The sequence below is a fragment of the Diuraphis noxia genome, unplaced genomic scaffold (genome assembly GCF_037042655.1).
Source record: "Diuraphis noxia isolate RWA-SAM2 unplaced genomic scaffold, SU_Dnox_SAM2 contig0001, whole genome shotgun sequence".
NCBI classification, from domain to species: Eukaryota; Metazoa; Arthropoda; class Insecta; order Hemiptera; family Aphididae; genus Diuraphis; species Diuraphis noxia.
Genome location: NW_028301711.1, coordinates 1,533,206 through 1,546,959, shown reverse-complemented (window position 1 = coordinate 1,546,959; position 13,754 = coordinate 1,533,206). Strand labels below are relative to the sequence as shown.

Here is a 13,754-nt window from a genome sequence, read left to right as displayed (position 1 = left end):
ATTAGGTTCACAATCATCAACAGATATTATATCACCATCAGAAAAATGAATGTTTATAGAAGATATTTCATCAAATATTTTTTTTAATTTTTTATAAACTGGCTGATCAATATTTTTTGTAAAAATATATAGATTTTTATATGGAATCCAATAACTTATAATCATATTATACAACAAAGTTGTTTTACCACAGCCAGATGCTCCTACCACTAAAACTCGTGAAGGTATTTCAAATAAAGATTTTTCTTTACTATCATCTTCAATATATTTTTTTACCATTAATTTATCCATTTATATAAAAAAAAATATATATATTTGCTATTATAAATAATAATGTATAATATTTTTAAAAAATACGATCAATATATTGAAAGATCTCAATATAAAACTTTTTTACCTTTGAATAATTCACAACTTAATACACCTAATAAAACTACAATTTTTAGAATAGATAATATGGATGATTTTCTGAGCATTAAAGATGCAAAGTTTTATATTTATGGTAGATATTTGCAAAAAGATGGAAAAGATTATCCTAAAGATTCAAAAATACAACTAATTGATAATTTTCCTGCATTTTTATTTACTAGAATTGAAGTTAAAAAACATGGTAAAGTCTTGGATGAAATCGAAAATCCAGGAGTTGCTAGTACAATTAAAGGTGTGTTAGATTTTTCTGTGGATCCAAACGGACCAATTATAAACTCAGGATTTTCAAGTAAATATAAAGGTGGAGGTCGTTTTAATGTAATGGGTAAGTTATCACAATTCGGATTAGGATGGTTTAAAGACCAAATATATCCTGTTTTCCAAGGTGATATGGAAATAAGTTTTACGAGAAATACAGATGATGATGCGTTAATAAAAAAAGTTGTTACAGGTACAGAAGATGGAAAAATTATTATTGATGAATTTACAATTAAAATTCCAATTTTAGAATACAATCCTATGTATAAAGTTTTATTGTTAAATGATTTAAAAACAATTTCTCAAGAAAAAAAATATATTTTTAATTTTAAATCATGGCAATGTATCGAAGAAAGAAATATATCAGGAAAAACTATAAAAATCGATTTAACAACTCAATATCGAAGTCTTAATAGTCCTTTGTTTGCCGGTGTGGTATTTCAAACAAACAAGTTAAATACTCAAGAACATGATCCTTGTGAATTTGATCATTGTAATGTGAAAAATTTTAGATTTGAAATAAATGGAAAACGTTATCCTGAAGAAACTCAAGATCTAGATTTTAAGAATGAAAAATATTGTGAAGCTTATGATAGTTTGATGGATTATAAAAAAACTTTTCATAAAACTCATCAAGAACTTCCTTTGATGTATAATGATCCAAACGATTTTAAAACATTTAGAACAATTTATCTTGTAAACATGACTAGACAACCAACAAATATTTCTGCAACTAAACAAAATATTATTTTACATGTGGATTTCAATGAAGATTTACCTAAAAGTACAATTTGTTATGTATTTTTCATCAGAAATGATGAATTTTTATTTGATATTGAAAAAGGAACAATTGAAGAATCTTTTACTGATTAAATTAGATAATAGATTTACACTTCTTTTAAGAGAATTATTTTCATGTCTTTCTGACAACAATAATAGTACTCCACCTCTTTCTGGAATAAATTTTTGTGTTTTCAATAGAAATATTTCTATTGAAAAATAATTTTAATATTTATTTTGTTTTTTTTTTAGTAGGAAATGAGGGGTGGGTGGGTCCAATACACCCAGCCCTTTCTTTCTATTGAAAAATAATTTTAATATTTATTTTGTTTTTCTTCAATTAGATCAAGATAAACAATAAAATCATCACCAAAATTAACAATATCACCATTTTGATCAAGAATATATATTTTTATCATTTGAATTGTTCTTACATTTACTTGTCTGTACATTATTGGATTACATCTTATAAAAGGATTATTTGAATCATAATAAAAAACAAACAAAAGTTCCTCTTCGATAACTTTTTCATCAATAGATGAAACAGACTTTTCAATTATGTTGCAATGTACTTCTAATAATTGTTTATTTATATTATTATCTAATTTTTCAGAATCTCCTACATGTTTATATAAAAAATTATTATCAATCCCTAAACTTAATTTTAAATTTTCGTCTATCAAACAAGTATTTTTTGAAGTTAATTTAATAAAATTATTATCATTTAGTAATTTGATATTTGAAGGTAATATACTATTCAATTGATCAATTGAATAGTTACCTTCAATTTTAGTTTTATATATTTTATCAGATTTTTTTGTTTGGCTAAATATAACACCGTTTATATTTTTTAAAAAACATTGTGTATAAAAAATTGGTTTGTTTGATCCTGTTATTGTATATTCAATATCAGGACCTAGTTTCCATGAATCAGGCCATACCCTATTTATAGGGATTAAATATCCCATATAATCAAAACCTAAACAATTTGATAAATATTCATCAAAACTTAGACCGATTGAGGCTGTAATATTTAAAAAATCATCAATTAATTCAAGACTTATTTTAGGAAAATTATAACAATTCATTAAATTTTCAATTTCATTTATTGTGTATATTCCTATTGGAATTTCAATCTTCGGTATTTCACCATTTCTACCTAATCTAATTATACATTCTTGATCTATATTTATATATTTTTCTTCGGAAGTAGGACAATACATTAAAGTATTACCAACTAATGAAAAATCAAATTCTGTATTTTCAAATCCTAAATTTTTTTTAAATTTTTCATCTAATTTATAATAACAAGGAGATTCAATTTGAATTTTTTTATTATTATAATATAAGAATACCGGTTCAATTAATTTATTGAAATATGAAATGCTATATATACCTTTTTTTATATATATTTCTCTATGTTCAATTTCTATTTTACAATCTGATTCAATATTAATCAAATTTAAACTTTTTAAATACATTGATTCGAGACCTATTTTGAATTTATTATTATCATTGAATTCTGGTTGTGGTAAATGAATATAACCATTTTTTTTTACTTTTATAAATACCATTTATAAAAGTTTATATATTTTTTTTTCTAATTTATTCAAAATCAATCAAATGCATTGATTTTCCTTTGTTTAATTTTTTCATTCCTTTATAAATAAGATTAAATTTTGTTTTCGAATTTTTATATAACGATATATTTTCATCTGTCATTTCATCATTATCTAAATATCTATTTGGTAAAAATACTCTAATTTTATTATCTAATACAACAGTTATTGTTTTACCATGCTCTGTATCAAAATATTCGAAAGAAGTCACCTCATATTTTTTTCCTTGTTCTAATGTATCTAATTTTACAAAATCATATTGAGTGTTGCCGCATTTATTTAAAGATGCTTTAAAATTTTCCATTTCTATTATTTATTATAATAAAAATAAAAATTTTTAAACATCGAAACATTAAAACATACATTTAAGCATAACAACATAACTATGTAAATCAATTAATTATGTTCACGTTCACGTTCACGTTCACGTTCACGTTCACGTTCACGTTCACGTTGTTCTATTAGTTGAATTATTTTGAATTATTTAATAATTATTATTATTTATTAATATATATTATTAATAATTATTTGATAATTCAATTTTTGATTGTTTGATCAAATTAGTAGGTAATGAAAAAACAACATAACTACGTTGAATAATTACGTATAACTGTATAAGTATAAGATGAATAATTACGTATAATAATATTTACGTATAATAATAATATATAATATATCATCGTTTGTGTAGCTAGACTGATTATTTTTTTTTAACATCCGTTATTGCAGTGTTATCTAATATATAGGGTGACAATAATACTTATTGTATACATTTATAGGATGTTATCATTTGTTGAATACCAATTATATTATTTAAATAGAGTGTTTTATACAATTACACATACTTGAGTAGTGTGGCTCAATGGGTAAGGCGTTAGGCTTTGAATGCATTCATAGTAGGTTCGATACTGGCTGGGGGGAATTTAGTCGTGATAATTACAATGCTACAACATGTGGCTTGTTCAACTATATGCTAAGTATAGTTGGATTGAAGACGCATTGGGTTGTAATATCATTACTAATGTTCTCCTCACTGGTCCCTGGAGTCTACAAATAACGACTTCACATTGTGTTGTGTTACAATGATGGTGGAAGTAGTCTCTGCTGTACAGACGTTTGAAAAAAAAAAAAAATAATAATAATAATAAAAAAAAATGTTAGGTTCGGATGTCTGTACAGCAGGGACTACTTTTGTAAATTTTTTGCATTTTTTTTTTCAATTGAAAATATTTGTTATTATTATTAAATATTTTAAAGTCTGATAATTCATTTAATAATTGATATTATCAAGTCGGAACAGCACAGATATTATTTATATACTTATCTACACTACATACTAAAAGTTTACCCCTCACTTCATATTTTTGATTTAAGTATAACTCCGGTAATATTTATGTTAGAAAGTTCATTTTTGCTTTAAACATTTTTAATTTTAATTCTCTTTAAGTCCCCCTCATAGTCTGATAGTCTAAAATTATTTCCAAAGATTTTTGGAAAAATCAAAAAATTTTTTGCAATATAAAATGAGCGATGAATTATTACAAACTATACATTGTCTTAAATGTAAAAAAAAGAACAAAAAATTTAAATCCTATTAAAATGCAAACAGTTAATGGTCGATGGAGAATTTCAACAAAATGTTTGGATTGTAAAAAAAATAAAAGTAAATTTACAACATCATCTGAAATTGAACAACCCGTCAACAATAAATCTATAAATCAAAATATTTCAAATAATACAGACAAATTTTTATTAGCTAAAGAACTTCATAAACCAGTCAGATTATGATTTCCTAAAAGAAGGATTATCACTAAAGGTATTGATGATCTATGGGCTGCTGATTTAGTTATAATGAGAAATTATTCAAATGAAAATAAAGGTTATTGTTATATAATTACTGTTATAGATACTTTTTCAAAATTTGTATGGGCATTACCACTCAAAAATAAAGATGGTATTAGTGTTTCAAAAACATTTGAAAAAATAATAAAACAATCTAAATCACAAAAACATCAACCACCAAAATTACTACATGTTGATAAAGGCTTGGAGTTTGTAAATAAACATTTTAAACAAACTTTGGAAAAATATAATATTCATATGTATCATACTCAAAACGAAGAAAAATCTGCAATTATTGAGCGATTTAATAGAACATTAAACAAAAAAATGAGAATAAAATTTGAAATGCAAAAATCTAAAAAATGGTTTAACATTTTACAATCTTTAATAGATGAATATAATTTTGATGATATACATAGATCTATTGGTATGAAACCTTGTGAAGTAAATAAATCTAACGAAGACCTTGTTCTACGCAAATTATTTTATACAAAAAACAAACCTAAATTAAAAATAAAATTTAGCGTGGGTGATAGAGTCAGAATAAAAGCTTATAAAAAAACATTTGCTAATAAATATAGTAAAAATTGGACAACAGAAATATTTATAGTTAATGAAATTTTAAACACAAATCCTATAACCTATAAAATTATAGATTTAAACAATAAAGAGGTTGAAGGGAGTTTTTATAACGAAGAGATGATAAATTCAATATTTTAATGTTTGAATTGTAGAAAAGCTGCCCTGAGAATTCTCAGGGCAGCTTTTCATATAATAATAAATCTTTAGTTCTTTCTAATCGAAATTATTCTATTAAAAAAAAATTAATCATTTATTTATTTACAATTTACAATTTCGTTTAATTGTAACCGTATGGTATTGTATCATAATCTGTTAATATTATTCTTTTATCATAACCAAACGAGAATTTTTTTGTAACTTTTTTATTAACTATAGTTTTAGTAAGTGTATCACGTGTTATTTGATTATATTCTAGTTCTATATTATTATCTTTATTTTTTTGTTCAATTAATTTTATCATTGATTCACCGTTAAGTTTTAACAAATTTTGATAATTCAAAGTAAACCCCTTTACAACTGTTTTAAATTTATTATTGTTTGTTTTATAATAATAACTTTTAGGACCCGTCGATGCCCAATCTGTTATATATACATTTTCACCTAATTCATCAGTCCATTCTCCCAACATTGTTCCTGTTGTAACTTTATTATAACCGTTATCAATATAGAAAATAGAATCTGTATCAAAATAAACTACAGCTCTACCTAATTTATCTAACATTTCATATAATCTTAATCTCGCACTAGAGGTTGTAAATAAAGCTATTAAAATATTTGTATTATGAAAATTTTCAACGTAATAATCTTTATAATTATAACACATTTGTATCATATTGTCGTTTAATAATTTTATATTTATATTTTCTAATCTATCGTCTAATAATATCTTATAGAATCGCTGTGGGTCTGTAACAAACTCAGTTTTTTTCATATTTTGTCTTTGTCCAAATTTTCCCCATAAACTATTTAAACACAGTTTTGCTACAGCTCGTCTACCAGGATTATCACCTAACTTATCTTTATCTAATAAAATATCCATTTTATCGAAAATTGCTTTTATATACTCATCATTAGAACTATAATTATGTTTTGAACTTTCTAATTTTATTTTCATAAATGTATCAATATAATCTTTAAATAAATCCGTTGTTTTTTCTTTAAAATTCCATACTTCATAAATTTTTGTTATAATGTAACCTTTTTCCAAAGCTTTATTAACTTCGTCTGTTGTCCATGTTCCTATAAATTGCCTTTCATTTTGAGAATGATTACATTTTTGATTTTGATCTACAGAACATTTATAACATAATGGAAATAATAATTTTTCATTTTTTTCCATTTTTATTTTTACTGGAAGTACAGGGTGATAAAGATTTTTTGGAGGTAAAATTTTACATTTAATTAATCCAAACCAATTTTTATCATATACTTTTGGTTTCAATATTTTTTCAGGATGTCCAACAGGATAATAATCATAATAATTCACAGTTGGATATAAACTACACACATCAATATAACGCATTTTTGTATTTTTTACTCTTAATTTTGTAGCATTTGTTCTACCTCCAAAGAAAGCGTCTCTTGGATTAATAGGTTCAGCTATATCAGCTTTTTCCATTTTTTTGTATGTATTACTATTTATCCAATCACATTCCCATTGTTCAACAAGATTATAACCGGCTTTTTTTATTGATTTTCCTTTTTCAATTGTTTTTTCATACAAATCTTCCATTGTAGCATGATTTATATTATTTATAGTTTCTCTATCTTTATAACATTTAGTACAACCGTGCCAAAAACATCCATGATATTGATAAACTGTTTTTGATTTATTATCAAATCCGTCTACTTTAGCTCCTGCTATTTTTTTTTCACCGCCATTTAATGCATGTAAGATATTTTTATTATTAAAATGTTTTAACCACGTTATCGATTGTTTTGAATATTTTTCATTTTTTTCTTTATCAAAAACAGCTATAGTATCTTGTAACAAATATTTTGATTTATAAATAGACATACAAACACCTGCTATAGTCGTATATTGAAAAGGATCTATATTAGCTATTTCCAAAAACTGTTTTCTGAATTCTAAACAACTTCTTCGTAAAATATCTACATCTGAATTACAGTAAGACTCTAATTCTTCTTTAAAATTAAATATATAATTTTCCTTAATTTTACTATCATACCATTTTTCAAATTCTTGTTTATTCTCTGTTTTCATTGTCTTGTATACGTAATATTCTTTATCAGGTAATACGCCTATATAATCTTTATTTTCCACTGTATTAAAGAAATGTGGGAAGTAACCTTTTTTCAACTCTTTAAGACCAAAAGTTTTGGGAAAACTACTAAGTGGAGCTTGAATAAAATTACTACTATCTTTTATTTTTATATTTAAATATTTAATTTCTAATAACATTAGTTTTGTACCACTATAAATTATAAATGGTTTTAGAGTGTTATCAACCAAGTATTTTAATATAAATTGTGAATCGTATCCTTTTGCGTAATGAGCTATGAATGTATAACCCTTATATTTAGAGGATATTATATGCTTACAAAATTCTTCGTTTGTATCAAACATAATTTTATTTCCATCAAAATCATGTGCAATTATTTTATTTGCGATATGAGTTCCTGTTTCTTGTTGAGCTTCATAATCAAAAAACATATATTTTTCTGTGTAAGTACAATCTTGATATTTTTTACTACCTTTATAACATTTATAACAATCATCACGATCAATACATTTACCTCCTTTTGATATTCTAGGTTGCATATAACATTGGTGTTCATTTATTTTCACTTCTTGTTTACAATTTCTACATTCACTATATCCACATAAATGTTCCTTATTTCTTAATTCTATTTTATTACATTCAATACATTTGTAAACATATTCACATATATTATTATGATTATCTAAACATTCTTGATTAAAACAATATCTATTACATTTTTCACAATATATTCTATTTTTCGTACTACATAAATGTTCAAATCTCGTACCAAAATCTGTACATAATTTACATACATTGTATTCTTTAACACATTTATGTTTATCTTTATTTTTATATGGTTTATCACACTTTTCACAATAATAAGACGATCCGTAGAATCCTTTAGCTGATGTAATAACATCAAAATGATTACCATTTTTATACAAATAAATTTTAATTTTTTTATCATCGCCCTTATAAATTAAAGTATTTAAATTTTCAGCACAAATAACATTTATTTGTATATTTAGTGCAACTTCCACATTCTTAATATCATTTAATGTAAAACCTTCTTCGTTATATTCTGTTAACATATTACATAATTCTAATGCTAAATCTTTTTGAATTTTTCTACCCATCTTCAATTGCTTAATTTTATTGGAATCTAATTCATGTCCTAAAATATTATTTGTTTGAGTAGATATTGCAACAACAATAGCTCTGGGACAACATAAATTATCATTGTTCTTAATCTGAATAATACTATTTTTCGTTTTTATATTTTCTGATAAATTTATTATTTTAGTTCGATTTGAACCTCTTGGTATTTTTACTAATTGAACTTGAAAAGTAGTTTCTGTAATATCAATTGTTTCAGCTGAAGTTAATATTTTACCAATTGATTGTTTTAAGTTTGATAAAAAATTTTCAGATTTCATTCCAGTAGATATAGTATTATTTAAATTTGGATTCATTACTATAATATTTATTTGATCACCTTTTTCGTAATTTGAATTTTTTTGGACAAGTTTTAACATCTCCTCTAGAGCTTTATGTGTATAATCAATTTTGTATTTTGTATTACTTAGTTTAAGATCTTTTATTAAAGTTTCTCTAAAAGAAATTTTATATTCAGCATTATGTATCTTAAATTTCTTCTGCACTTGTTTATTCAATTGAATTACTTCTATCAACTCAAAAACCTCTGGTGTTTTTTCTAATGAACTATTAAAATAATTTTCTTCAGTGAAAAATGTTTTTTCTAACTTCTGAAACGGATTATTGTTTAATGAACTATTATCAGTCTTGAAAATATCTCCTTTAAATTTACGAAAAGGTTGTTGCTTTCTTTTATTTACGATGTTTGTTATTAAATTTTCTTTATTAAGTTTGTAAATTGATCTTATATCATAATCTCTTGCTAATGACTTAAGCTCAGAGATTTTTAAATCACGAATTGTACGACCTTTCCTAATTTTTGATATAAGATCAATTTTTTTAAGGGTACTATATCCCTTAAGTTTATTCTCTTTTGCTATTGACTTAAGCTCAGAGACTTTCATATTTTCTAATATTCTTATAGAATTTATGTTTGCCATTGTTTATTATAATTTTTATTTTTTTTTTTTTAAATAAGATATTCAATTTCTTTTGAAAGATTTTGCATTTGAGGATTTTATTTCATTTTGTGATCTTTTTATGAATAAATTTATTTTACTGATATTTTTATGATTAATTACAGTTTACTGATCTTTTTATGTTTAATTACAATTTACTGATCTTTTTTATGTTTAATTACAGTTTACTGATCTTTTTATGTTTTATTTCATTTTGTGTTCTATTTCTGATTAATTACAGTTTACTGATCTTTTTATGATTTATTACAGTTTACTGATCTTTTTATGTTTAATTACATTTTACTGATCTTTTTATGATTTATTTCATTTTGTGTTCTATTTCTGATAAAGCGAGCGTTTCTGATAAAGTTTACATTTTCTGATGATTTTCTGATGAAAATCAATCTTGTGATCTTTTACTGATATTTTTAGGAAAAGTGTGCTCGAGTGCCCCACTTACTACTTGAGTGTAATGACCACAATTAAACATGTATACTTTTGATAAGGTTTTAAGCTTTATGATTATGGTTAATGCGTGTCAGTACTCACTTTAGTTTATGTCATGCATAAACAAAATGTTAACTATAAAAAAAAATTACTATACAAGGTATGAAGAATGTTACGATGATATCAGGAAATCTGAATTGTAAGGCATCCCTCCACTTATCTTGAGCCATTTCGACCACTGGTTAGGTCATTATATTTATAATATTTACGTCCGACGGTTGATCCCGCGCGATTATGTAACATCGTTGCCACCATGATAAATTAAATAGGTATGTCAGCAATTTACCGGTTTTTTGACTAATCGCGCACCCACCCTCCGCCCAGCCATTTACTGTGGCGTAAGCATTTCTCCGTTTCTCATTGGTCCGCCGCCGCCTCCACCGCTCAGCCATAGCCGCTGCGATTCTGCGATCGTGCTCGTGCTCCCATGGCCCATCTCATCTGCTTAGCATGACCCATGATAAATTATATAATTATAATTATTATTTTATTAGAATAATTATTTAATTTATCATGGTATGACCAATATTCTTATATAAGCTTGCATCATATTCATATATACGATAGGCTCTGTCTCTGGTCCCGGAAAATCCGTGAGATTTGCAAATATGTTATCAGTCCCGGACTATTTATGTTATCAATGCGCATGCGCCGGGACTTGGACTTTTTCCAGTAGTTCGTACAATAATTACCGTGCATATTCTTAATCCCGGACAATTTGTGTTATCAAAATATAAAAACCGTGCATATTCATAATCCCCACGTGATAATCCCGGACAATTTATTATCAAAATATAAAAACCGTAAACGTACACTGTACATGGGAGGAGGGGGAGGGGGAATAATTAAATATGTTTAAAAATAAACATTTTAATATGGTGAGTTTGTTGTTTTAATAAATTTTATTAAATTATATTATTATAAGTTTAACTATTTAATTCATTCTTCTGTCTTCACCATGGTACTTACAATTGGACAACGTTTTAAATCGTATGCTGAAGTTATTGACGCCTTAAATCTTTATAAAAAAACCAAATTCAATGATTTTTGGATTAGGGATAATCGTACTCTAAAAACAGCTAAAAACCCGGTAAGTATTTTTAATTTTACAATAAATAGGCAAGGAAGCCGTTTTGCACGGTAGCTCTAATTTTTTGTAAAATGTTTTCAATTTCTCATAGGTAGATCACAATCAAATAGTATGGCCAATGTAAATGATGAACTAAAATATGCCTATATAAACTTTAGTTGCATTCACGGTGGTAAAATATTTCGAGAAAAATTGAAAATTTCGAATCGAAAAACATTGTAAGTATAGTACCCACTTGGATGGAAATAAGTGACTTATTTGTTTATTTCACGTAACACATAGCGCAAGTTTAAATTGCCTAAGTATTATAACTGTGAGTAAGGAAATAACTCACTCAAATGATCACTGCATTTTGGTTTATGGGCCCCCTCCCCAACAAATTAAATCCACGATCCACAACTGCCCTCCTAACACAATTTGAATACAATTGGGTTGTAGATTCTGAGTGGAACGATGAATGTATTGATTTCACAATGTGTTTTTTTTTAATTTTTTTTTTGTGACTGTACACGAATACACGATAAGTAGTTGAAACAATGCTTTGATTTTCAACTTCAGACACTTCAGTATCTTGTTCGATGGGAAACGATGGGAAAGTGAATATTGTTGGTGCATTGGGTAGGTCACAATTTCCCTATAGTTTTCAAAAGCGATGGGAAAAACAACATAAAAATTAAGGAAAAACAGGAATTTTTACTCAAAATCAGTTTCCATAAAATTGATTTTGGTTTTTGGAGTAACTATAAAACAAATGAACGTATATGCATTTTCTAATTTCTATACACAATAAAATTTTCAAAATATTTTGATTAGCTTTGAACTGTTTAGGAACATTTTCTGTTCTAATTTTATTAGTCTTTTTTCTATGAATGTCAATAAACTTTATTTGTTTGGTAAAAAAGCTTGAAAATTTAGTAGAAGGCTCCTACAATAGACATTTGAAAAATATTAAAAATCCTGAGTCACAGTTTTTATTTATAAGCATTTATAGTTTAAATTTTAATAATTTATTATTTGTAGTCAAAATTCAAAAATGTATAAAATGTTCAACTTTTATAGCGAAGGATTGAAAATTTAAAACAAAGTTCCACGTAAATAGTTAAATATATAAATTACTTTATTCACAATAATATCATCAAATATATTTAGTAAAATCATAGGCTGACTGATCGTTTTAATACTCTGTACCTATAAGTAATTGAAAGTTAGTAATAATGCCAAAGTGTGTTTTTGAAAATTGTGATAGTGGTAGTAGGAAGAAAGGAAAAAATCAGACGAACCTTGTAGTCCATCTGCATAGGTTCCCAAAAGATATAAATTTGTGTCTTATGTGGTTGCAACAAATTGAATATGGTCAATCTATTAATGCAAAATCTGTAAATCTTAAAACTGGTAACATCATCTATTCATATGAAATAGACATTAAAATTATTCACGTTACATGTATTATTATTTTCATTTACATTTACTTATTAAAATGCATCTAGCTGTTGTTTGTTCATTGCATTTTGCTCCATACCATATTGCCGATAAGCCAATGATACAGAAATTATTGAAATATTCACCTCAACGTATGCGAAAACTTAGAGATGATGCAATTCCTTTGAGGTAAATAATATTCCGGTTTTATTTTTTTAGATTTATTTAATACCAATGTTCTGTTTAATAGTATTTATGGTACAGACTATTATGATATACCTTTTATAAGACCAGTGAACTCTTCTACACTAGTAAACAAAATTGATCCACCTAAAATAGTTACTCCTGCTGGAGTATTTGATGTGTAAGTTTCCTATAAATATTTTGTTTATTGAAATATTCTAATAATTTTTATGTGCATTTAAAAATCAATTAAATTTAACAATAATATAATATTTGTATAATGCTTAGAGAAACTAATAATAAACATCAAAATGTTTCAAAAACATTGGATTTTGTCAATGTTGAACTAGGGGTTCAACCGTTAGTTGATGATTCACATAATGATTTGATTCAGAAGTAATTTAGAAACTTGATGCTTTTGTTAATTTTTCAATGAAATAATCATGTTTATTTTTACTTAGACTGATGGAATCTGTAGATTTGTATAAAAACAAAAATTGCCAACTTAAAAAAGAGAATAATGAATTTAAAAAAAATATATTAGCACTACATAAAGAAAATGAAAGTCTAAAAAATATTTTTAGTAAAATAGAATATAATTTTGAATTACGTTTTAATTCTTTACTGTCAAATATTTTCACACCAACTCAAATTGATATGCTATTACATCCTAAACTGAAAGCATATAAATGGACTTCTGATGATA

At 25.3% G+C, this 13,754-nt stretch overlaps 1 protein-coding gene across 1 annotated transcript; it reads left to right on the top strand.

The window, feature by feature from the left end:
- Positions 1–12,923: 12,923 nt before the first annotated feature.
- On the top strand, positions 12,924–13,233 carry LOC149059215 (uncharacterized). The gene is made up of 2 exons (XM_089217393.1): positions 12,924–13,054; positions 13,116–13,233. Exons 1-2 carry the CDS (start codon positions 12,924–12,926, stop codon positions 13,231–13,233), a joined length of 249 nt encoding a protein of 82 aa, XP_089073519.1.
- Positions 13,234–13,754: the final 521 nt, after the last annotated feature.